Genomic DNA, 26,155 nt, shown 5'->3' with positions numbered 1-26,155 from the left:
GGCCCAGGGCTTTCTCCCACTGCTTATTCTCCATCCAACTGTTTGACAGTTTTTTTGTTTTGTTTTGTTTTTGTTTTTTTCCTGGTCAATAATGCCCTTGCCTAAGGCCACCTCTAGAAATGATATGGCCATTATAAAGCCGCTTACATTCTGTTCTGCTTTGACGAGGAGGTGGGGGTTAGGCAGGAACCCGGCGAAGTGGTTTTCATGTCAGCTTACAACCAGAGCAAGGCAGAAAATTACGCCCACCGAGCATCTGCTGTGTGCCGAGTGTCCCCACACACGCGACATCTCACCCATGCGTCACGGAGGCAGGGGGAGCACCTGTCTCGATCACCCCTGCTTCCCCAGCGCCTAACGCCGTACGCGCGTAGTAGGTGCTTGCTTAATCAAGACCATCTGTGCTCCTTACCACGGCCCCTACTTAGCGCTCTGACCTCATTGCAGAATTCATTCCCCTCCTTAACCGTGCTCGGGCCACCTTGGCCCTTTCTCCTCATCTTTGTCCCAGGCGGGGCCTGCGTACCTGCCCTGTTCACCCCTCCATCTCTGCACGGTTGGCCCCGTCTCAGCTTCCATCACTCTGGGGCCTCCCGCTCTTCCTTCCTTCCTTCCTTCCTTCCTTCCTTCCTTCCTTCCTTCCTTCCTTCCTCCCTCCCTCCCTCCCTCCCTCCCTCCCTTCTTGTCTCATCCCAACTAGAATGTCCAGCATAATGATGGATGAATTATCTCTGTTATTCTGCTGTTCCTCTAGCAACTAGGGCCACAGCTCAACACAGTCGGGGCTGGATAAATGTTTGAGGCTGTGTGACCCAGAGGCCGAGAGCCCAGGTTCCGGACGTGGTGCTGGCCGGAAGCGGCCTGGATCTCAGGTGAGCTACTCAACCCTGTAGCTGCCTCAGCTGCCTCATGCATGAGAGGAGGATTCCCGCGTCACAGTGTTGCTGGGAGGGTTAAACGAGTTAATCCCTGTGAAACACCTGGCGTGTGCCGCCTGGCACGTAGGGAGCACTGTTCGCTATTATTGTTGTTAAAAACTGAATGAACGGCCCTGAGGCAGGTTTATTATGTGCATCTGAAAGATGGAAAATGGGTCCCTCCGAAGGCGATACAGCCACTCAGCTCTGGGAATCTGCTTTTCTGATTTCTAAGCCAAAGCTGTTTTCATGACAGCCAAAGGCTTCCCTGAAATGTAGGGAGACCAGTGACATTACTGCTTGGGCCCCACAGGCCCTGGCATTTTAAGGGTTAAGCCTCCTCTCACTGCCAGGTGGCCTGGGTCCCTGAAGTCAGGAGGAGGAGGGGGACGGGAGGGACCGTCTGGAAAGGACGCTCATGGTTTCTGATTTGATTCCACGTGCAAACTTTCATCTCACAGCTAACCAGGCGCGGGCCTTGGCCGCTGAGCCCGACTGCTGGCCAGCACTGAGCCACAAGGCAAGGCTGAACCCAGCCTCGGCTGGCGACCTTTCCCATGTCACCTCGCTCAGGCTCTGCAGGGACACCTGTGGTTGGATAAATCCCAGCCTCCCGATGTTTTCTCCCAGGAGGATCTGCCTGGAATGAGGCTCCATCTGAAGGAACCAGAATCATTAAAGAGCCAGGCGAATGGAGCAAAATCCCCACGAGCCCTGGCAGCTGGCCCGGTCTTCAAAGGCTGTCGCTGGAACCCAAAATGGGTGTTTGAGATCCAGCCAAGTTTTGCCACCCGGGTGGACTTGGGCAGCCTCAAGGAGCTCTCTCTGGAGGAGAGGCCGAGGTGGGGGTGCTGCCGTGGGCCCTGCTCTGCCGCGAGGGCCCCGGGGTGACAGGTCTCCACTTCTTTCTCCTGACCGGGTGGCTGGAGCCTTCTCTGTCCACATCCAGGTTCAACGCCTCAATCCACCCAGCCCTCTCCACACGCCAGCTCTGCACAAAGGACACTGCAAATGCCATTTCCTTCCGTCCCCGAAACGCTCTGTGAAGTGGCAACTGAGATCTACAGACGAGGAATTCCTGCTTCAGAGGAGTTAAGTCACTTGTCAAGAGGACAGGGAATGGTCCTTGACAGTTCACCCGCCAGCACATTCTGCCAACTCTGCCCCCAATGTCACACCCCGAGACCCTCTGCCACCTCCCTGGTCCAAGCCACCGGGACCCCTGTCCTCAGCCAGCACCCCAGCCTCCCCCGTGGTCACTGGATTCCCCTCTTGCTGTCCTATAACCCCTGTCCTCTCGACAGCTGGAATATTTAAAACAGTCTCCAGATCCTAGCACTGACCCGGTCAAAACCCTCCAAAGGCCTCTTGATGCCCTTAGAACACACACACACACACAATCACACACACTCTCTTACAGGCTCTCCTTGGGGATGCTGCGGGAGAGCAGATGGGTCTTGCTAGTTGAACCGCGGTCCTCAGGCCGGCATTAGTATCACCCGGAGCTGATTAGAAACAGATGCTCGGGCCCCATCCCAGACGTACTGACTCAGAATCTGCATTTTAACGAGATCCCCAGGTGACTCATAGCACATCAAGCGTAGTGATTAAAAGAGGATGGTTTGGGGACCAAGCAACCTGAGTTGAAGCTCTGCTCAACCTCTCTCACCTGTTGGATGACTTTGCACAAGTGACTAGTCACTTCCTGTGCAGTGAAGAACTCACCTTACCCAAAGACAAGTCTCGGCTTTGCTCCTGGCTCCCGGGAGGGGGTCTCGGGGCCCCAGGAAGGTCCTGCAGGAGTGTCTGTGTTTGCCTGAGGGCTTTGGCCACAGGACAGTGTAACGACCTGATTTATGATGGAGCTCTAGGCTCACGCGGTATCACTTCAGACCTCTGGGGAAAATGATGACTAAAGGCAGGAGCTGGACCTCCAGGAGGCTTGAAGACTGAAGGTCATCCACAGGGCAGGGCAGGGTGTGACTTAGCCCCAGTAAAAACTCTGGACACCAAAGGCTCGGCACACGTCCCTGTTGGCAATGTCCTATGCATAGTGTCACCCTTAGTGACAGGAGGAGGTAACGCCGCCCACGGGGTAGTGACTGGAAACTCCGCATCTGGACTGCTTGACCTGTGTCTCCTTCCTGGCCTGATTTTAATTGTACCCTTTTACCATCATAAATCTGTAGCCATAAGCAGCGCTTTCCTGAGTCCTGCGAGGCATCCTAGAGAATTAGGGAACCGAAGGATGGTCACGGGGAGGCTGGTTCTGGGCACCCCTGACCGCGTGGCTGGTGTCTGAAGCGAGGCCAGCCTTGTGGGGACCATTCTTTCAAGTCAGAGCCTGAAGCCAGGTCTGTCTGCTTTTGGCCACACACAGCACAGTGCCTCTGCTGAGCTGGGCCCGGCAGCCGGGGTGCTCTGTGGGGTTGAGTCACCCGCCCTCATCCCAATGCTTCCCATGGCTTCTCTTCCCTCCTGGGATTCACATGACATAAATGTCAGACTTTCTGATATCATTCCATAGTTCTTTTTCCCCTTCGGTTCCTCTTTTCTCTCAACCTTTTCACGGTTCGGGCTGCCTAGTTTCTCGTGATCTGTCTTTAGGTTCATAAACTCTTTCCTCTGTCAACTCCATTCTGCTGTTAAGCCCATCCAGTAAATATTATTTTTGTTACCGTACTTTTCCATTCTAAAAATTTCATTTGGTTCTTTTCTACATCTTCTATTTTTCTGGTGATCTGCGGATCTTCTCTCTCTTCCTATCCTTTTCAAGAGGGTTCACCCTTCCTCCTTGGAGCATGGTTATAGTAATTGCTTTAAAGCCTTTGAGAATTCCAATAGGTGGGTCATCTTGTGGTTGGCGTCTACTGATTATACTTCCTCTAAGAACTTGATGGATTTTGCTGTCTTCGCAAATCAAATGATTTTGGATCGTATTCTGGACGTTTTGAATATTATGTTACGAGACTCTAGGTCCTGTTTAAATCCTATTTAATGTGATGGTTTTTTAGCTGTAGCAGGCAATTGACCAAGTTGGGTTCAGACCACAAGTTCTAATCTGCTTTCTGTGCACTGTTATTCCAACGTCAGTTAGTTTTCAAAATCTTTGCAGCACTGTTTATATCAGTCCCTTGGGTGTCTCCTGGGGGCCAGCTCAGTTCTTGGAGCCTCTGATGCCCTGTTGAGGGCCATATCCACTCACATGCAGGAGTTTACACTCAAGTTTATAGGATCTCATCTTTTCTTTTGCTATATTTGTAAAATTTCATTTTATTTTTTATGGGATCCCCTCTTGAGCTGCCCTCCCCCTCTTTTTTTTTGCAATCTTCCCACACTCCGGCTCTTAGGGACCCACTTTCATGGCCTTTTGGCAGAGGCTTTGGTGTCCCTACTCTGTCCCTCTCTTCCTGTGACTGGGTCTGAGTCTCGGAGTCTGGAGCCAAGTGCCTACCGCCAACGCCTCTGGCACAGGGCCACCCCCGGGGCACTGCTGGGAGCACACGTCGGTCTGGCTCTGTGACCGGGTTGGCACAGCTGTACTGTCAATCCCTGGCTCCTGGACACTGTACCAGCTGGTGGCTGTGGGGTGGCGGTGATTAGGTGAGAGGACGCTGGGGTGATGACCGGAGGCAGCCGAGCTGAGCGACGCATCTCGGAAGGGCCAGCGTTTCGACTCTTGGCCACACTGCGACTATTCCAGCGGCAGACGGGATTTTCTAAGCGGCCAATTCTGGGGTGAACGGGTCCACGTGCTGACTTGCCTTTAATTCCCATAATATAAATGATCTGCTGTATCTTACGCCAGAGAAAAGCTGGGACTCAGAGAGGTAGAGGCATTTGTTTAAAGTCACACAGCTGGTTCACAGTGAGGCCAAGATTCGAACCCGCCTGTGCGATTCCGGCGTCCGCTCCTCCACGGCGGGGTCCGTCAGTTTCTTCAATAGCATCATCATCACGACCGTCATGTCTGGTGGTTCCCGGGCACTAACTATGTACACAGCCCCAGTCTCAAGCTTTGTATACGAAGCACTGCGATTGGGAGGTTATAACAGAGGAGGAAACGTGACAGTCAGAAAAGGGATGTCATTTGTCCAAGGTCGCACACGCACGTGCTAAGTGGTAAAGGTGACATTCGAACCACATCGCGTCACACTCTGAACGGCCGTGCGACCGTCTCTCCAGGGCGCGGAGCTGGGTCCGGGGCCCAGTGAGGAGGGCTGGGCGAGGAGGAGCCACGGCTGCTGGGAGGCTGCAGAGAGGAGGCCCGGCGTGGGTGGGCCGAGGCCAGATGCTGGGCCACATCTGTGCCCCAGAACAAACACGCAGCATCGGGGACTTTCTGGCTCTCGCAGAATGACGGTGGCCCTCGCAGGCTGGCTTCCGGTGCTGGAAACCCTCAGCCTCTCCACTGTCCCGCTCCCGAACCCGACACCTGCTTTCAGCATGTCCTCTGGCGCCCATTCAGCAGCCCTGGGGTCTTCCCAGGCAACAGGGTGGCAGCCCTGTGCCCGACAAGCCACCTCACTCTCCACCACGCCTCCCCGCCCAGCTCATCTCACCAGCAGATTCAATTAACCGACGAGATGCTGCAGCTGCAGAAAGCCAAGCAATTATGGAAAACGGACCAGGTGCCTTGGAACTCACTCTCACAGCGGGGCCGGGAGTCTTGAGCGCAGGCAGCGGGGTGGGCGGAGGCAGAACGCTGCAGGCAAACGCTGGCCAGCCCAGCTGCACGAGGCGACCGCCAGGGGCGCCGAAACGGACAGCCCCGGCTGACTCGGTTCCCTGGGCTGCGGCCTGGGCATCAAGACTTTTAAGCCCCCATATAACACGAATGTTCAGACGGGAGAGATCGCTGCTAGACAGTCTGACTCTAGTCACCCTGCTGCACCTCCTGGGTCTTCTAGGATTTTGCTCCTCGAGCGTGGGCTGCAGACATGATCGGCGCCACTTGAGTGTGGTCAGAAATGCAGGATCCCAGGCCCCGCCCTGGACCAACTGGGTCAGAATCTGCATTTTAACAAATCCCGGAGAGATGCCTACGCATGTTGATGTTTCGGGCCCCGGGTCCGCCGGTCCTAGTTAGAGACACTAACAGTTGTCACTCAGTGCCTGGTTTTCCTTCTTGGATGTCCCCAGCTGCCCAGCCCTGGCTATCACCGAAGGGCCCCCTCTGAAGCCTGTGCCCGGGTCAAGTCCCGCAGCAGCTGCCTTGAGAAAATCTTAACGGGACGGGTGGGCAGCAGGACGTGGGTCTTCCATGCTGACCCCTGGTGGCCTGTTAGCTCCCGGGCTGCAGAGTGAAGTAAGCCCCGATCTCTCTCCCAGACCTCAGTTTCCCTTCTGGGCCTGGGCCGGAGCCTGCCTGATCTCTCCTCAGCCCCCTACGCCTTTTAGCTCCTGACTCACGCATCGCCTCACTCAGACGAGGTTGGGGACTCCTGCTTCTCTCCTTCATGAGCCTGGGACCAAGTCACAGTTAAATCGTCACTGGTCTGGCACTGAATCAGTCCGCCTGCCCTTGCTCAAATTAAGCTCGAAGACAACATGTGCCATGAATGCCTGTTTCCCTACAGAATATGTAGCATCTAGCGCACAGTGCCAGGTACACAGTAGGTACTCAACAGCATCCGACCCGTGGGAACTGACACCTGGTGGGCTCCTGCCCCACGGAGCTGGACCCCACCCTGCCCCGCCATCGGAGGGGGCGCGTGGGCGGCATGCTCCCGCCCACTCCTGCCTCTTCCAGGCCCCGGCAACCTTTTGGAAGCCAAGTGCCTCTTGACCGAGTTCACCAGACGAGGACGAGCTCTGGTCTTGAGAAGCCCAGGAAGCCCAGGCGCTCAGGGGCACTGAGGCAGGTACAGGGCTAGAGGCGCATCACGTAACAACGGACCCTTCACTTCCCCCAAAACTTCACCTCCGAGTAGACAGAGGGTCTTCCTCCGATGCAGGGAGGGATGGGGACAGGAAGACAGGGTGACACCCCGCCCAGGGAAGTCCGTTTTCTCTTCGCTTTTTGGGTTTGCCACAGAATCTCGGGCTCTAAGCTGACAAAGGGGGTAGAATACATATATTTAGTCATGCATCTGTTCAGAAGAGCATTAAGGTGGCATCTGGCTGCGTAAATGTGGCGTCTTTCAAGCAACAATAATAGCTAATACTTATGGAGCACTTTCTGAGCCAGCACCACGCTAAACCTTTACCAAATATTAAGCCGTTTTGGAGTTGACAGCAACCTGAGGACGTAAGGATGGGTGTGCAGAGGGAGGGATCGCCATTTTACAGATGAGAAAGCTGAGGCCCAGAGAGGCCGAGGGAAAGGCCACGGTCACACAGTGAAGTGCAGGATGTGGCCTGAGGGCCTGGCCCCCGACCCCTGCACTTACCCTCGGAGTAGCAAGGAGAGCACATTGTCGCGCGACCATCACTGCCATCCACCTCCAGAACCTTTTCAGCACCCCGGGCGGACTTCGTATCCATTCAAGCCTGACCCACCCCCGTCCCCCTGCCCCCAGCCCTGATAACCTCTGCTCTTTCCGTCTCTATCAATTTGGCCACTCTAGGTGCCTCATAAAAGTGGAATTAGACGGGATTTCTCCTTTCCAATCTGGCTCATTTCACTGAGCATGATGTCCTCAAGCTTCATCCAGGCTGGGGCAGGTGTCAGAATTTCCTTCCTTTTAAGACGGAATAACATTCCACCCACAGGGACAGGCCATTGTGTTTATTCACCCATCCGTGGCCAACTGGGTTGTCACACCTTTCGGCGACTATTAATAATGCGGCTGGGAACACAAGTGTACAAATGTCTGACTGAGTCCTGCTTTCGGTTCTTTGGGGCGCATACCCAGAAAGATGGCGGGATGATATGCTATTTCTCTTTCTAATTTTTTGAAGAGCCACCATCAAGCCTCCTTCCTTCCTTCCTTCCTTCCTTCCTTCCTTCCTTCCTTCCTTCCTTCCTTCCTTCCTTCCCTCCCTCCCTCCCTCCCTCTCTCTTTCTTCCTTTCTTTCTCTTTCTCTCTTTCTCTCTCTCGCGTGCGCTCTCTCTCTCTCTCTCGCTCTCTCTCTTTCTCTCTTCCTTTCTTTCTTTCCTTTTTTCCCCTCCTACTTCCAAGCACAGCTCAGTCACCTCAGCGGTCAAACTCCACTCTGCTTTCCCGGAAGGACGATGTGCTGCCATCTCGGGAGTCAGAAAAGCCATTGCCTCCCTCTTTTTTAAGCTTCAGCTGCAGAAATCACCTGACTGAAAATTACAGAAGAATCCCACACAGGAAAGGAACTGCTCAGAAAGCCCAGCCCGCCAGCTAATTACAGGCTTTTACCGGAATTCTCGGAAAATGCTTCAATTGCTTAAATCAACCTGACTTTTGTTATGGAGTGTTTGGAAACAGGCTAATGGGCTGGGTGTCAGACCCTTAGCCTGGAGGTGACAGCTCCTTCCCTTAGTTGATAAACAGAGCCAGTCAGAACCTTATGCACTCAAATTCAGGAAAACCGCAGCTCTGCCTAGAGATCTACCAGCCAATCGTACTTTTTTATTCCAGCCAGGGCCCTTTATGTAAATGCCGCCCTCTCGGCTGGGATTTCCACTCGTAGCTGTGGTTCTGGACCCTGACTGAGCATTAGAAATATTTAGAAAATTATATATGGGTCGGGGGAGGGATGGAGAGAGGGAGGAGGCGAGCGCATGCTTTGGACCCCAGCTTAGCAGGGTTCAGTTTGAGCCTCTAGGGCTGGGTCTGGCCACTGGTAGCATTTCAAAGCTCCCAGCTGATGCCGAAGTATAGCCAGGGTTGAGAAATTCCTTATCTAGGGGGCATGGAGGCCTACGATCCTTTCTCCTTTATAAAGAACATTTTCAATGGGCTTTTAGCCCTGAGGTGGGGGCCCCACACCCCACATTTAAATGAGAGAAACAGGTCTTGTCTGATGGGCGCAGGTGACAAATGTCATCTCCAGTGTGGTGGGTCGGATAAGAGATGTATGGGGGGTGAGGAGCTGGGAGCACTCTAGTTTGAGGCTTCTGCCTAATGGGGTTCACAGATGGGGTTCAAAAAAAAACCTCGGCATTGTATGTGAAATTTTCTGTCCTGTGTATTTTTCGGAGTTCTTGTTGAATTCTCTGAAGCTCTGTTGTCCATACCAACCCTCTGCCCCGACCCCAATGAATAACCTCTGCTTTTATCATAGGAGACCACGGAATGGTGTACAACGCAGTCATTAAAAACAGAGTGAGATGGCTTCGATTTACACGGACCTGGAGGGGCCGAACACTCGTGGTGAACGGCACGAAAGGAAGTTGCAGAGTGACGTCCGCGGCATGGTCCGGAAAGCCCCACGGGAGCAGGGATGGTCTGTTTTGTGCGCTGCTACGGTCCCAGCACCCGGAACTCGAGTCTGGCACAGAGGAGATGCTCACTACGCGCTTCCTGAATCGACGGGCACCTGTGTAAAGGAGCCGGCTCCTCTACACGTAGGCGATGCGTGCGAGAACCAGGTAAGACGTGTGGAATGGCACAGGCCAGGACGCTAAAGGTGCTGACTTCGGGGGGGGGGGGGGGGGGAGGGACTGGAAGGCGGGGGAGGAGGACGGCAGCACTTCCTCTGAGTGACAGTTAGCAGGTACGGAGCGCTCGCTACGTGCGAGGCGCGGTCTGCGGCACTGACTACGCATTCATCTCATTCGGCCCACAAAACCATCCTCTGAGGTGTCCTGGTATGGTGACGCTCATCGTACGGAAGAGAAAACCTGAGCACACAGCTCTCGTCCAAGGCCACGGAGCCGGGAGCTAGGCGCTGCCCCCGCAGCCCATGCGTACCGCCCCTCTGCTCTCCGATCCCTCGTCCTCACACGTGTCTGGGCTGCGTCACTCATCACAACGAGCACGTGCTGCGTTGGTCATAAAGTACGACAGCGTCAGGCTCTCAATGCTGTCTCCCCCCCTCCCCCCGAGACCACCCTGATCTAAACATCTGGTCCTTTACCATTAGTGGGGGCTTAGGAATCAACGGTTCATGCTTGGGTCTGGTCTTGGTTCAATATAGAGTTGAATCTAGAACAAAGCGGGGTCAGGGGTGCTGACCCCCATGCAGTCAAAACTCTGTGTGGGACCACATTCAAGCATCCCTAACTGCGGATCAAAAACACAGGTGATCTCGAACAGCATGGGTTTGAACGTCATGGGTCCACTTATACGCGAATCTTTTTTCAATAAATACTTACTGAATAAAGTAGAAATAAGTATTTATTGAAATTAATCATGAGTTCTTATTGCATAAATAAGGTTCAACTGTAGTTCTCACTGTCTGCCCTCTACCATTTATGGATTGGATGAAACCATAGCCTTCGGGCTTGACCTGAAACCTTGGGAGAGTGAGGACCTTGGACAGCAGCCATCACAGACAGCTTCAGACAGGATTGTAATACCTGCTTAGGGTAGGCATCCCCTAATGGGTTGAAGACTCTCCAGGTTTCAGGCCTTGAGAAACCCCAGAACCAACCTGCCTGGAGGGGTCTTGGAGCAAAGAACGTCTGAGAACTTGGTACTGAGAAGCAATAAGTCCCCGCAGAGGATGCTGCATGTGCAAGGGTGTTTTGGCCGCAGCCTGATTTCTTAGGAGACCTGCAGCCAAGGATTCTACAGTAGATCAAAACCAATGAGAGCTTCCAATTGCTCTGGATGGACTCCCCCAAAGCACGATGTCATCCCTGACGCCAGCACCCCCTGGGTGCTTGAGGAAACGCAGATCCCTTGATTTTTGGAACTAGCAAGACCAGAGCCTGAATCCTTACTCTGCCAGCTTGAGAGTCTGGGGGAATTGTTTAGGTTTGAAGCCTCAGTCTCTAGCCCTATACATTGATGAGGATGATACTGACTTGACAGGGTAGGTTGTAAGGAATGTTAGCAGTAACACAGGTGAGGCCCCTGCTGTGCACAGGACACAGGAAGTAATCATCACTTATACTGATTCTAACCATGTTGTGGGGGGCAGCTTCTAAAATAGCTCCCAACGGGCCCCGCCTCCCGGTATTCATGCCCAGGTGAGTCGCTTCTAATGAACAAAAGTGAAAAGATGTCCTTTTGAGATCAGGTTACAAAAAGACTCCGGCCCCAACTTGCTCACTCTCTCTAGCTCCCTCGCGTTGTGAGTTATCCTATGGAGAAGCCCACATGGTGAGGAATTGAGGAAGGTCAAAGGGCCGGCACCCAGGAAGGAATCGAAGCCCCTCAGTCCAACAGCCTGCAAGGCTCTGAATCCTGCCAACAGCTATGTAAGTGAGTTTGAAATCAGATCCTCCGCTAACTGAGCCTTCAGATAGCCCTGTACCCCAGCCAATACCTTGCCCGCAGCCTATCAGAGAACCTTGGCTAGAAGCACCCGCCAAAGCTGTGCCTGCATTCCTGACTCACAGGAACTGTGTGGTAATAAATGCTTAAGTGTTTTCAGCCCCTAAATTTTAGGGTGATTTGTTATGCAGCAGTAGATGACTAATATACCTTGGAAACGAGAGATTCAATTCCACGAGAGTGGCATTTGAAGCCTCTAGTTAAACACTAAGTCCTCCAAGATCCCCCTCTCTGAATTAGGTGACCATATTTTCTCATTTCCCTATTAGACTGTAAGCTACTTGAGTCCAATCATCAAAGCTTATAAGTGAGCACTTATTATTCCAAAGCTGTAAGTCGCTTAATCTTTACAACAAACCTACCAAGTACTATTATTCCTCACGTCTTAATAGATGAAGAAACTGAGGCTCAAAGGGGTTAGGGAACTTGTCCAAGGCTTCAGTAATTATGAGGAAGTGCCTGGAAATCTGGCCCCAAAGTTCGCATTTGTAACAATTATGCTATATGGTTCTGATCCTTGCCCAAGTTCACAGACGGTAAGTGGATTCAAAGCCAGGTGGCTGAACACCGGACACGGAGTTTTGAAATGGTACCCTCTCTGGGTGTGTTTTCCCTCTAGGAGAGTAAGGTGAACACGCCCCACCTAGGGTCATCAGGGTCTGGGACACTACCTACCTGTAAACACTAGGCTGGCGTTTTCCAGTTCTTCTTGAGGAACTTTGAAGCTGAAGGATTCATTGTAGAAAGGATCGATCGTGCCCCTTAAGAAGGACGTCTTCTTTGTTTTCACAAGCTTGAGTCCATGTACCAGCTGAATTTTCACAAAGGGGTCTGAGAATGGGATACATCACAGAAAGTTGTTTGGCCACAGAATGAAACCCAATCCATCCATCCATCCATCCGTTCAACTTCCCATCCACCCATCCATCCATCCATCCATCCATCCATCCGTCCATCCATCCTTTTCCCCTTCCTTCTTTCCTTCCTTCCTTCCACCCACCCACCCACCCATTCAGCCATCTATCCATCGTCCCATTTATCTGACAACCTAACCACCTACCCATTTTTTCAGCTCTCTCTTCCTCTTATCAGTCCATCCATCTTTCCATCGATCGGTCCAGGCATCCACCCCTTCCTTTCATTCATCCATTTCCCCATCCATCCATCTATTAATTCCTCCTTTCCCCCATCGAGCTGCTTTTGTGCTCATCCAATATTTATCGAGCTCCTCTCATGTGTCACACATTGTGTTCATTTTACGGATCAGGAGAGTGAGGAATCGAGATGAGAAATGACTTGTTGGCGATCTGACTGGTGGAGGAAGAGCCGGACCAAGAAACTGTCCTGGCTTCCTGTCCTGGAAACCTGTTATTGCGTTGGTGAGCCCACAGCCCATACATAGGAGAACGGAGATGGCAGAATTATAACTACCATTCTTAGATCACTTTACAGTTTACAAAGAGACTCATGTACATGATCTAACGGAATATCGTTATTTTCAGATGGAGAAACTGAGGTTTATAGAGGTTAAGTAACTTCCCCAAGCGCCATCATTTGCGAGCAGTAGAAATGGGGTTTGGTTCCAGGCAGCTTGACTCTAAAACCCTTAATCATTTTATCATACTGATTCTCCCACTGTGGTGAGTCTGAAATTCTCCAGCCTTATACCATTCCTTCCACTGGCCTCTTCGAAACCTGTTTCTGTAGTGAGGTTTTTTGAGAACGCAAACTGTCTTCTAAATTCAGCTGTCACCTTATAGTAAAAGCAATTTATTTTAGCTATTGCTTTTAGAGAAGACAGTGTTTCCACCACTGAGCTGAAGAGATCGCAGCAACCACGGCTGCTTATGATAATATCCTTTGCTGTCATGGGAGAAGCTACACACGGAAGGAATGAGACCTCTTCCACGTCATTAAAACTCATGTTTGAATTGGTTTGCTCTAAAGTAGATGCTTTAAATACAATATAGTCTTTTCAGAGCTGTGGCGTACAAAGATTTGAAAGGAGCTGGGAAAAAATCTTAGGGTGCGTCCATCACGTTAGCCCATTAGGCGGCATCAATGCACACTACCGCCACCTGGAGGACGGTGCCTCTATTGCAGGCATAACATTTGGAAAGTCAAGTAACTTCCTCCCAGCTGCATGAATACACGGAGGACGTAGATTTCAGCACTTATCACACCTGGTCTCTGTCAAACCCCAATTCAAATGGAGTTATGAGAAGGCATCATCTCTACCTGCTTCGTTTTAAGAGCTAGCACATCACTTATTTTCCCTCTTGATCTAATAACATCCTGGTTCTGGACGCTATCTCCCCTCAATGGCTGTTATCTGTTTTACCTCCCAATGTGTATGTTTTATTGCCATAAGGCGGCCGGGGGTAGGAGTGCCAACCCACGAGCCAGGCGACACGAAGGGGCTTTCCCCTGGTGGGAGCGCACGCTGAGTTCTCGGGGGGTGCTCTCCGGGCAGGTTGTCCTGGGTGCCACGCGGAAGGCTCCGAGGGGCACTGGCAGTGGGCTCAGGTGAAGGACGCACACTCGTGGAGTCACAGGAGGAAGGGCGGCTCCTTCTCCACGAGCAGAGGCTCTTCCACGGGACCGTGCCGTTCTCGTCGGCGAGGACCTCGGGGAGCTTCCACGTGACGGCGTTTCCCAGGATGCCCTTTCGCTTGGGCCAGACTTTCACCCACTTCCATGGCAGGTGGCCACCGTCCCCGTTCACGCACATCTTGCTGTACGTTATCAACTCTGACGTTACGGCCGGCAGCAAACTCGCTGACCTTGGCCTTAGTCCGCGGCCCCCGCCTCCTGAACTGGTTGCTAGGATCCGTAGACCTCGCCCAGCACACTGCGTGTGCAGGTCGACGAGCTGACTGTAGCTTACATCTATTTTGCCTCATTGCCTGGCAACGCCGGAGACGATGTACATGAAGCCCCAGTACTTGCCCAGGTTAACCATGCTCTGGGTCTTGTCTTATTAATAGTACCCAAGACGCCGAGAAAGAAAATTGGGTCCGAATAAACGGACGCCCCGTTAAAAGAAACTGGGAAAGGGAGGGGCCACACCATACCTGAACCTTGGCTCACATCTGTCTGAAGAAGCTGCTTGGCTCGGATGACATCCACATTCAGTCTCCCAGCACTCGGGAGATAATTAAGTGATAGGAGCAGCTCCCCCAGCTCCACTTCATTCTGGAGAGAAAGGAAACAATTAGTAAGTTGGGTTTTTTTTTCTCTTTTATTTTGCGCCTACGACGCCGGAAATCGATTCCAGCAGCTCACAAGTGGGCTCCAGTGGACCGTGGGTGCCTTTTTCTTTGACTTCTCTTAGCCTCTGTCCCCAATTATTTTCTTCTATCTCAGAAAGTTCTTTCTGCTCTTAGAAGAAACACTGAAGGGCAGAAACAACAAAGCAACGAGAAAAGTGTCAACGACAGGAAATGCCACGTCAAGTATTGCGTTGAGCACTTTTCACGTAATAACTGGTTCGATCTCCATAAGGAGTCTGAGACATTAGAATTACTCCCATTTAAAGGATGAGGAAACTGAGGCTCGCAGGGATTAAAATATATCCCCCAGGCCGCACAGCTAGAAGGCAGTAGTGCTAGCATCTGGACCCAGGTACTCTGACTACTATGGTTAATAATTTGGATTTCTAAAGTAAGTTAGTGAGAATTCTCCTTACAAATAACATTACGCTCACTTGTTTGCATTCTTGGTTTTCTGTGTGTGTTTGTTTGATGGTGAAGACAATGCTGGCTTCTCCCGTAGGCAGAACGGGGGTGTGCTCTGGGCTCCTTAGAAGCAGAAAATGCCCCGACCTCCACTTTAAATAAAAAGGAGGGCATTATTATGCTCGGCAAGAATTGGATATGTGCTATTTCGGAAATAATATTGGCAGAATCACTGTGAGGAAATTAGACCCTCCTGTGATTTAGAGTGGAGAATTATTATCTTGAACAGCATGTGACGAGACGCTCCATAATCTTCGGGGCTTGGGGTGTCAAGGGCATACCTTAACTCAACCCTGGAGACAGTGGAGGGTCCTCACTACTTGCAGGGCCCCTGCCCCAGACGGAGTGGCACATATATCCACGGAGACATGAAAAACTGCGGCTCTCAACAAGCCAAGGGAAAAGCTGGTCCTGAAGGACTCCTGAGGCCAGTGTCTTCTTAGCCTCTCGTCCCTAAAGTGTCTGATGCGACATTTAAAGGCACACCAGCAGCCAGCTGGTAAGGAACTTAGGCTACGGGAACAGAAAGCAGGACCGTCTAGTCCAGCAGCTCCCCAAGCCGACCCCCCTCTGAAGGGTCATGGGATTTACAGTGACCTTGTGGACGCCATCCATGAAGTAGCGGTGCATTAAAATTACATCAACCTGGGGTAATTTGACCTGCCCCCCACCCCCAGGGGCACTGGGCGATGTCTGGAGCCATTTCTGGTTGTCACGGCTGGGGAGGGGCTTGCTTCTGACACCTAGTGGGCGGAGGCCAGGAATGCGGCTAACATCCTGCCCTACCCGCAACACAGAATGATCTGGCCCGACACACCAAGCAACAGTGGCGAGGTCGAGAAACCTTAACTGAGCCTGTGAACCTCGAGCTGATCCAGTCATCTCTTATACATGATCCCAGCCTGCACGAATGTTAATAGCAACCAAAGATTCCATTTTTCTCCAGACCAGAAGAGGCCGAAGCACCAGCTGCAAGCCACAAGATCGAGCTGTGATTTCCATCTGTCCGCTTCCTCCTCAGGGCTTTCTTCTCCGCTGGGAGCGGAAAGCCGAGCGCCAGACACAGAGCTCCTCCCAGGACGTGGGTCTGGCTGTCCCAAAGGGAATAGATTAGACCGCTTATTCTAGGAGGATCTCCAACTCTTCGAAGTCTCCCTTCTCCTACCCAGATTTAGTCCGATAAGATCATCGTGTTGGAACTGGAATAATTTGGTCCAATACTCTATGTTTATAAAAGAAAACCGAACCAAGCCATCCCTTCCTTCCCGGCTTAACATCCTCCACCCCTCAGAATGAAATACAAAATCCTTAGCCTAGCCTGCAACAGGGTCTGTCGACCACGGCGCTCCTGCTGTTTGGGGCTGGGTCACCCTGTGTTGGGTCACCCTGTGTTCTGTGTGCTGCAGGATGTTTAAGAGTGACCCCCGTTTCTACCCACTATTTGCCAGGAGCATACCACCCCCAAAATATCTCTAGGCATTGCCAAGAGTCTCCTAAGGGAACAAGTGCCCAATTGAGAATCGCGGGTCTGCAAGATCTAAATAACGTGGCCACGTCAGACCCCGTCCGCCAGGCAGGGCTGTGTTCTCTCTGCTCCTCGAAAACACAAGACCATTTCTAGCCCCGGGGCGTGTGTCCGCTGTGCCCTCGGCTTGGGAATTTCGACTCAAACGTCACCTCCTCGTTTAAGTTTTGCACAACCGCCCGATGGAAAACAGTTCTCTGCTTCCAGTGCTTTCCATCACACTGCCTTGTTTTATTTCCTCCATGGCACTTGGTCCTTATTGGGTATTTTCCCATTCTCTGTAAAGGCAAGGACACTGTCCGAATCTCCACTACAATCAGAGCACTTAGATAACTTCACTCCAGAGGACCGTGGGGACAAGCTGCGCAGCCCCCAGCATTGTGGCTCACCGCTGCCACATCTCAGTCGGAGAGGGGTCACCCCGCATGACATCTGTCACCCGCCCCGTCCAACCTCAAGAGAACAGACGTTGAGGTGGGAGAAGGTACTGCCACGTCTACTTGTTCCCTTCCAAGGCAATGTCACAAATAAACAGGCCTTGTTTCCTTTTTAAGAGCCTGACGAGCTTAATTTGGTTGAGCCACGGCGGGTAGCTTGGGAGAACCAAAATAGACTGTAAATTACTCAAATGAATCCAGACACCAGCCACTCTGCAAGCTCCTAGCAGCCGGCTTGTGCAAACGCTCCGCTCTCTTCCCAGACAAAAATCCTCTCTCCCTGCAGCCTTTGAACAAAGCTAAGTTCTAATCGATAAAAAGAAAATCAAAGAAAACCATTTGGGACAAAAGGCACTTTTTGGGGAAAACAACAGCCCGGCTCTCCTCCTGCCATACTTCCTTCTGAAGTGATTCTAAAGGGCACGCTCTCTGTCGCACGGAGCGGAGGGTGTCGGGTAGGTGTGTGCACACAACTTTTACCAGTGCTAATGCCGGAATGCAGCTGCTCCCAGCTCCCCTACCTTTGTTCTCCTGGGTTGGGAGCAACATTTTATGTCTTCACGTACTGCACAAACATTAAAACAGGAATGCAGGGGGGCGATGGAGCAGATCCAGCCACAATCCTAGCACTACACACATCTCATCAAATGCTTTCTTTTCTCGAGTTCTTTTCCAGACTTATATCAGAACAATATTTGCAGAGCTGCACTGACCACAGAGGCGAATTTAGAAACCCTCCCCTTGCTCCTTAAATTTAAGTAGATACACATTTTCCATGTTCCTACTGTTTAGATATGTAAAGTATCATTTTTAATATCTGCCCAGAATAGCCCATTTGGCTGAAATACTTTTCCTTTTTCCTATTGCTAGGTGCTTAGATTATTTCTAACGACCTATCTTTGGGTGCTTTGACATTCTTCTTCTTTTAGATTACATCCTTCCAAAAAAACCCAGGGTGGGATCGAAGCATATATCACCTATAAAAAATATCCAGATCTTTTTCGGCCACTCAACATGAATTGCCAGAGCGTTAGCCAAAAGGTCTGAACTTCGAGGCCACTGGCAGAGACGGAAGTGTCCCCACGCGACTGGCACTGGGAATTAGCATTCTGACAAATGAGCGTGGGACCACCGTGGTTGCTAAAATAGTTATTGTTCGCTTTTCATCAAATACCTAGTCATATATCGATTTCAGTAGGAATGTTCGATGTGTCCATGCTGTGGCTACAATCCACATTTTGCACTGGATTGTATTTCTAATTATTCCTGTCCATGGATATCTCATTGCGGATTTGGCTTGTACCTCCCTGACTGTTTAAAAGGTTGAGCATCTTTTCATGCTTATCAGCTACTCATGCTTCTTCTTCTTTGAAAACCCTGTTTGTTTCGCACTGCCCATTTTTTTCTATTGTATTTATTTTTCTCATTAATTTACAAAAAGGCTTTTAAATATTATGGATACTTCTGAATTATTCACCAGCTACGTGTTATTACGGCTTGAATTCTGTCCCCTCAAAATGTGTATGTTTAAGTTCCAGTCCCTCGTATCTCAGAACGTGACCTTATTGAAAACAGGGTCTTGCCAGATGAAATTAGTTAAGATGAGGTCACACTGGAGGGGGGTGGCCTCTAATCCAATATGACCGGTGTCCTTAAGGAAGGGAGAAACGTGGACACAGTTTCAAGCACGCAGAGAGAACACCACGTGAAGAATGGAGTCATGCTGCTCCAAGGAGTGGCCGGAAGCAAAGGGACAGGTCTGGACAGCTCCTTTCTAGAACCTTCAGAGGGCGCATGGCCCCGTCAACACCTGGATCTGAGATTTCCAGCCCCCCTGAACTGTGAGCCAGTCAATGTCTGTTGTTGAGGCCATGCACTTAATTTGGGGTACTGTGTCACGACAGTCCTAGCAAACTCTTACATGCGTGAAGCAAACATATTCTCCTAGTTTGTGGGTCGGCTTTTAATTTTTTACCATATTTTCTGATGAACAGAATGCATAATTTTAACATGATAGAATGCATGCATTTTTTTCTTCCTCTATGATTCATACTTTATGGCTTTTCTAGAAATTCTTTGCTACACTAAAGTCACACAGATATTCTCCTTTTTCCCCCTAAAATTTAAAGTTTGGCCTTTCCAATGAAAGTCCTCCGGCCATCTGGACTTGACTTTGGCCTATGGTGTGACAGAAGGCTCTCCTTTCATTTTTGAGGTGGTGACCCTCCTTTCCGCTGTCTCTCTGGCCCCCCGAGGCTGTGAGCTCATTAAGGGTAGTGATCGGCTGTTACTTTGGTCCCTGTCCCCAGGTACGGGACGCACCCTCGGCGAATGTCGGCCAAGAGAAAGGTTTGTTTCCATCCTTCGTGAGAAGCTACACCTTCCCAGGAGGATGTGAGAGAAGCTTGCTCTTCTGACGTCTGAGATTTTACGTGTGGACTCAATGGCCATCCAAGTCAGATCGCCCTACTTCAGAGCTGCTCAAGCTTCTCGAAAGAGATATTGATTCTGCCCCAAACCGAGCTCCCAGCGTTGCAGAGACAGCTGTCTGGCAGACTGCTCCCGAACATGCAATGTTTCAGGGCAAATCTGAAATGACGGGCCTGCAGCCTGGCCTCCGGCTACCGACTCAGTGTTTATAACGAAAGACCAGCAGTGGACAGATTATGTTACAGTGAGTCCCCTTGAGTAGAAGCCAGGATGGCCCAGGGCACCTACAACGGAAGTGGCCAGGAGAAGCTCTGCAGGCTTCAGGAGGGCCTTCGAGCCAGCAGGGTCCAGCCCCCAGCCCCTCCTCTGCTTTTCTGTGTCCCACCAAGCCTTACCCATCACTCAGTCAACAGATATTCAGAGTCTCTACTACGCGCCGGGCACAGGGCTAGCACACAGTAGGTACACACAGTAGGTACACAACGACGATCCACTGGCTGGGTGACAGTACCCAGCACAGAGGACAGAGGCGTGGGCAAGACAGGCGAGGTCCCTGTAATGCAGCTCCTGTGGGTAAACGTTATTTAATTAACTATTATGTATAACGAATTAGTTGTGAGGTGGCTTAATTAGCACGTTGGCAGGTGCTGTGGGAACCGCTCTTCCTTGGACTTCCCTGCGGAAGCAGGAGCGGGAGTTAGAGGGCCAAGGAGCAGACACACCGGACAACTGAGGAGGCCCATACGGACCGTGAAGGGGGGACGAGGGGCGGGCCGGGGGTGTGTGTGCACAGAGCTGAGCCTGGGAAAAGGCAGGTGCGCTCACGCCTCGCTGCCAGGTCAGGGGTTTGGGCTCACCTCGAGGGCCAGGGAACCACAGAAGGCTTCACGCAGAGTCTCCTGATCGGATGGACATTTTTTTTTTAAAAGTTCCCTCTGGCTGCGCCTCCTTCTTCTTTTGATGGTTCTGGCCGTCTCTCCTTCTGACTCTCTCCCTCTCTCTCTCTCATTCATGGTGTAATTATTCGCTGCTCTGCGCCTCTTGTAAGAAACTCTCTCACTTTTCATGTACTATAACTCCCGTGGAAAAGGACCGTATCGTCCACGTCCTCGCCTAACTCTCCTGCTCCAGTAACTGGCGGTGGCGTGGCTGGTGCGCGTTGAATTTTGTCTCGCAAAAGATATGGTGAAGAATTACACCTGGCACTCCTGAATGTGTGGCCTTATTATTATTATTACTACTATTTTTGCAGATGTAATCAAGTTCAGATGAGGTCACACTGAAGTGGGGGGGGGGCCCTAAATCCAGTATGGGTGGTGTCCTGAGAAGAGGAAGGACAGACCGAGGGAGACACAGAAGGAAGAAGGAATGTCACGTGCCGACAGAGGCAGAGAGCGAGGTAATGCATCCGTGAGCCAAGGAACACCGAGGATGGCCAAGCAACCGGAAGTCGGAAGGAAAGCATGGAACGGAATCTGCCTCAGGGCCTCCAGAAGGAACCAGCCGAAGTGACACCTTGATTTTGGAATTCTGGCCTCCAGAACTGTGAGACTAAATTCCAGTTGCTGCAGCCATCCAGTTCGTAGAGATTTGTTATGGCCACGATGGTGGATTAAGCAAAGGGCTGAGTCGCAGACCTGCATTCCGGTGCCAGCTCTACCACACAGAGGGCCCGGGAAGTAGTATTTTAAATGGTCTCCCAGAAATACTGGTAACATGGGTGTTCGAAGGGACAGCAATCAGATGAGATCACTTAGGCATCTTTAGTCTAGCCCACTAGAAGTCTCCACATGGATTCGTCATGGCCGCCCTTAATACCCCACACCCCAAACTGAGCTCATCCCCACCCCACACCATCCTCGCCCCCGCCTCCCCCACACTGTGCGGCACTCACGGCCACCAAACCCCTTGATGTGGCAAACCGAGCGAGGCCCCGGTGGCCCCTCTCGCTCTTTTCCCTCGTGTCACTTTCAACTCCTAAACATCCTCCAAGCTTACCCACAGCCCTCCGTCACACCTGGACGCCTAGCCTGCCACGGTCATGGTCACTAAATAAGTTAATAACCACAGCAGAAAATACTGACTGAGCACGTGGCATGCATTATCTCATTCAGTTCTCTCATGAATCCTTTGATGGCGCTGATGACGATGCTGGTGGTGATAATGATGGTGATGACAACAGTGTTGATGATGCTGCTATGGTGGTGGTGATGATGATGATGGCAACGGCGATGATGATGATGGTGATGGTGCTATTGCTGCTGGTGATGATGGTGGTGGTGATGATGATGGTGATGGTGACGATGATGATGTTGATGGTGGTGCTGTTGATGATGGTGATGATGTTGATTATGACAGTGTTGATAATGGTGATGGTGGTGATGATGGTGATGATGTTGATAATGATGGTGTTGATGATGGTGATGGAGGTGATGATGATGGTGATGACAGCGCTGATGATGATGGAGGTGGTGATGATGATGATGATGATGGTGATGGTGCTATTGCTGCTGGTGATGGTGATGATGGTGATGATGATGGTGGTGGTGATGATGTTGATGGTGGTGCTGTTGATGATGGTGATGATGTTGATTATGACAGTGTTGATAATGGTGATGGTGGTGATGATGGTGATGATGTTGATAATGATGGTGTTGATGGTGATGGAGGTGATGATGATGATGGTGATGACAGTGATGATGATGACGATGGTGATGGTGCTGTTGCTGCTGGTGATGGTGATGATGGTGATGATGGTAATGGTGTTGTGATGTTGATGACGGTAGTGGTGATGATGATGACGGTGATGATGTTGATTATGACAGTGTTGATAGTGGTGATGATGGTCATGATGGTGATGGTGATAATGATGGTGTTGATGATGGTGATGATGATGATGATGATGACAATGTTGACGACGGTGATGATGATGTTAATAACCGGCATTACTGAGAGCACACCACGTGCCAGGCACAGAGTTCTGAGCAATTTCTTTTATTTTGCCACTTAATCTTTACTACGAACCTGTAGGAGAGGGCCTATTATTTTCCACATTGTACGTATGAACAAACTGAGACAATGGAAGGTCAAGGGATGTGCCTGACATGACACAGAGAGCAGGCAGCAGAGCCGGGGGGTGCCGCGGTAAGAAATATTTGGTCTTTGCCCTTGGTTCTGGCACACAGCTCCTAAAACCCTCGGAATCTCCAGAGTGATGAGTGTCTTCTGTATGCTAATGAGAGGACAGATGGCAGGGTCCCTAGATAGCTTCAAGACGGGGACCGGTCACCAGAAGAACCAAGGCAAGATCAGAGGGCTGGAACTCTCAGCTCCAACCCCCATCCTCTGGGGAGGGTGGAGGAGCTGGAGGCTGAGTCGAATCAGCAATGGCCATTTGTGTCCACGCAATGAAACTTTCATTAAAACTCCTAAATAACAGGGTTTTGAAGGCTTTTGTATGGGTGAACACGTCAAGACGCTGGGAGGGTGGTCCACTCAGAGAAAGGAAGCTCTGTGCCCCTCCCCCCAGCACTTTGTCCTGTACACCTCTTCCATTGGGCTGTTCCTGGGTGGCGTCCTTTATAACAAGTAGCAAGCGAAGCGCCATCCTGAGTTCTGCGAGCCATTCTAGCAAATTACGGGAGCTGAGGAAGAGGTCACGAGAACCCTTGATTTATAGCTGGGTCGGTCATAAGTATGGGTGACAAGCTGGGACTTGCTACCAGCACCTTAAGCGAGGGCAGGCTTGTGGAACTGAGCCCTTACCCCGCGGGGTCTGAGCTACCGCCAGGCGGTTAGGATCAGAAGTGGGGCACCCAGTCGGTGCCTGGACAAATGGGGGACTGTGTTGCTGTGGAGAAAAAACCCCCCGTACATTTGGTGTCAGAAGTGTTATGAGTGAAAGCAGAAAACAGGCTATGAACCCGAAGAGGCTGACTCCGGATCGTGCGCTCTTGACAGCCATGTTCTTCGGCTTCTAACTCCCTGCTCCCACTGGAAACTGGGGTTCAGAGGAGGCAAGTAGCTTTCCCGAGGTCACACAGTGAGCGTCCCCTGTGACGACACTGGCGTCCTGCCTGAATGCTCGGTACACGTTTACAGAATGGATGAAGGTGTAAGTAAGTGGTAGAGTCAGGATTCGAACTCAGATCTGTCAGACTTCGAAGCCCATAATCCGTGCGTGGCCTAGCAGGTGGTTAAGACTCTACTACATCAATCAACTGATCTAAAAAACAAAAAAGAAATAAAAGCACAGACCATCCCTTTCCGCTACTTTCCTTTCTTACATCTACTACCCTTAGAATCCGTCACTGTTAAGAAAAACGGCACCTCCTCTCAGTCTTGGGTTTGGGGGGGCGGCCGCGGGAGGTACCCGTTGTTTCTGTCTATCTGGTATCCCTCATCACTCCTTCCGGTATCATAACCTCTTTGGCTGCAGTTTGACCTTGGCCATTTGACCCTGCCTGGCTAGAGAACCCCCTCTGCTCCCCAGCCAGGCGACTGTCCCAGAGATAGCCACGTGACCAAACCAGCCAGCGTCCTCCCCCACGCTGAGCGTTGGAGGCTCAAGATCGGTGCCCCCCTGGTCCTCACTCACATTGAATAACTGCCCAAGGTCACAGCACTGGGAGTGACCAGGTGGACTCTTGCCTGAAGATTACGGGACTGAAGGGCCGTGCTCCTGACCGCCACATGGCACCACTGTCTACACGTGCCAGGCTCTGTGCTCTTAAAGCCTTCATGAACCAGCCCTCTGACTGCCCAGGAAAACTCTCCAAAGTAAATACTGCCGTGGTCGGTGGTGTGCTGACTGTTTAACTCTCCAGGGGGATGGAAAAGCCCTGATTTGTTGCATTTGGCCATTTCACACATATGGCTGACTTCAAGTTACCAACATAAAGTCAGTAACTTGTGAAATTCCTGAAGATTTAACAATCAGCTCCATGAGCCAGTACAAGCCTGCTGCAGGATACCACATGACCCCCGTTTTACAGATGGAGAAACTGAGGCTTTGAGATGATAAGTCAATCCTCCCAAGCCCATGCCTTTAGATAAAGGATGGCAAGGCTGGGACTTGAAGCCAGGTCTGTGTGACTCCGGGGCCTGTGCTCTCAGCCACCACATATCTCTTCCCTTGTGGGGTAAAGCAGTGTGGCACAGTGGCCAAGCCTCCCGCCTGGAAGTCAGGTGACCTAACTCTAGCCTCCTATCTGTCACTGAACGCTGTGTGACCTTGGACAAGCCACTCACCCTCTCTGTGCTGCAGTTTTCTCATCTATAGACTAGGCGTGGTGCAAATCATGGGGTTCCCCTCCTCGTTCACATTATAACCAGGAATCAAAAGCTCGAGGCCCTCGGTGGTGGGGACAGCCTGGACCATGAATGTGGTGACGGGCCCCCTTTCACCACATGGAACAAAGGTGAGGCTGGAGGGAGGAAGGCCCATGGGAATCCTCCCTGGGACTTCTGGAACTTTTGGAAGAGAGGATCCCATTCTGCTAAGGTGGCCTGGCTGTCAGGAGCCAAACCTGGGACAATTGTGGTCACTCTTGCTTCCACATGGGAAGGGCCTTCCTGAGAAGAAAGGGACAGAGGAAGGCGGAGCCGAGGAACATTCCGGCTGAGAGGGGTCCCCAAGACACAGCCCGAACCCGGACCCAGGGTGTGTGGAGCCCAGACTGCCACAGACCTTCCTTTTAGGTCGGAGCGAGCTTGAGAGGGGTTCCGTCAATTTTAACCAAGATTCCTGATGAATATAGACATTTTGGGGGCCACCGAGAAAGTAAATCCCTTTACTTTGGAGTCATGCGGTTCTTTTTTCTATTCCTCAATGAAAACAGCACTTCCCACACTGACACCTATCTTGGTTAGAAATCAGACTGTCCTTTGGCCACTTCCAAAAATCCAGTCAATCTGGTGCTCCCAAGGAAAGCCGCGATCAGGGCCCCCAGACTCTGACGGCTTCGTGAAATACCGGCTCCCGGCGCCCGCAGAATTCCTCCTAAGGCGATGGCTCCACAGGTGGAAGGCGACAAGATGCACACGGGCACGAAACGAGGACACACTTACGAAAAGTACGACCTCATCCTGCTCAAGGGACACGGGGCGGATCCGCCTACAAAGCCCTCGGGCAGGACTTTCTCCGTGAAATCCAGATCGTTTCATGGCGGTTCTGAGCCCCCAGGTTCAAGTCCCCAGCCCGGGGCGTGGCGCGTGGTGAGTGCCAGACACGTGTGTGGCTACCTACCGCCTCTGAATGTCGCTTGGCAAAGGGAACTTTACTTCCTAAGCCGCGGGGCCCCGAATTCCAGACATCCGAGGTCTCGAAGGCGTTCCTTCGGGCTGAACAAACCTCAGGTTAAAGCAATTTTCTGAAACATAAATATCCAGCCTCGCCGTGTGCAAATATCACTTTTGACTAAACACATTTGCTTCTTCTGGGCTCATAATCAAACATTCCTCCTCCGTGGGAAATCTGGCTGGGTGATAAACGATAGTCCACCCCATGTGACTCAGAATCATCCCTGAAGAACTTCTAAGGGCCCTTAACCTGAGGCTCCGTCGCACATAGTCCTGACGGCCGCCTAGCCTGGCCACAAAGGCAGCCATGCCAGCTCACCCCCTCCCCCGCCCCCATAGCCACCGGCGAGTGGCGGGGTCATGCTCCACACCCATCTGTCCAGCTCAAAGAGCCAAAGCCTGTCTGCCTTCCACCTGGCGTTCCCCAGAACGAGGCCCGTGGGTCACCAGC

At 51.5% G+C, this 26,155-nt stretch overlaps 1 protein-coding gene across 7 annotated transcripts in view; it reads right to left on the bottom strand.

Moving 5' to 3' along the window:
* SYT17 (synaptotagmin 17) overlaps positions 1-26,155 on the bottom strand; it is a 60,121-nt gene that overhangs the window by 15,263 nt on the left and 18,703 nt on the right. For all 7 annotated transcript variants that reach the window (XM_016156994.2, XM_016156996.2, XM_036225509.1 and 4 more), the window contains 2 exons: positions 14,350-14,470; positions 11,951-12,106 (listed from right to left, as the gene is read on the bottom strand). In XM_016156994.2, the coding sequence (XP_016012480.1) occupies positions 11,951-12,106; positions 14,350-14,470 (277 nt within the window). The remainder of the gene's footprint in view (positions 1-11,950; positions 12,107-14,349; positions 14,471-26,155) is intronic.

Source organism: Rousettus aegyptiacus, unplaced genomic scaffold (genome assembly GCF_014176215.1).
Source record: "Rousettus aegyptiacus isolate mRouAeg1 unplaced genomic scaffold, mRouAeg1.p scaffold_m13_p_8, whole genome shotgun sequence".
Classification (NCBI taxonomy): Eukaryota; Metazoa; Chordata; class Mammalia; order Chiroptera; family Pteropodidae; genus Rousettus; species Rousettus aegyptiacus.
The sequence above is the reverse complement of the archived record's forward strand: the minus strand, read 5'-3'. Positions and strand labels throughout refer to the sequence as shown.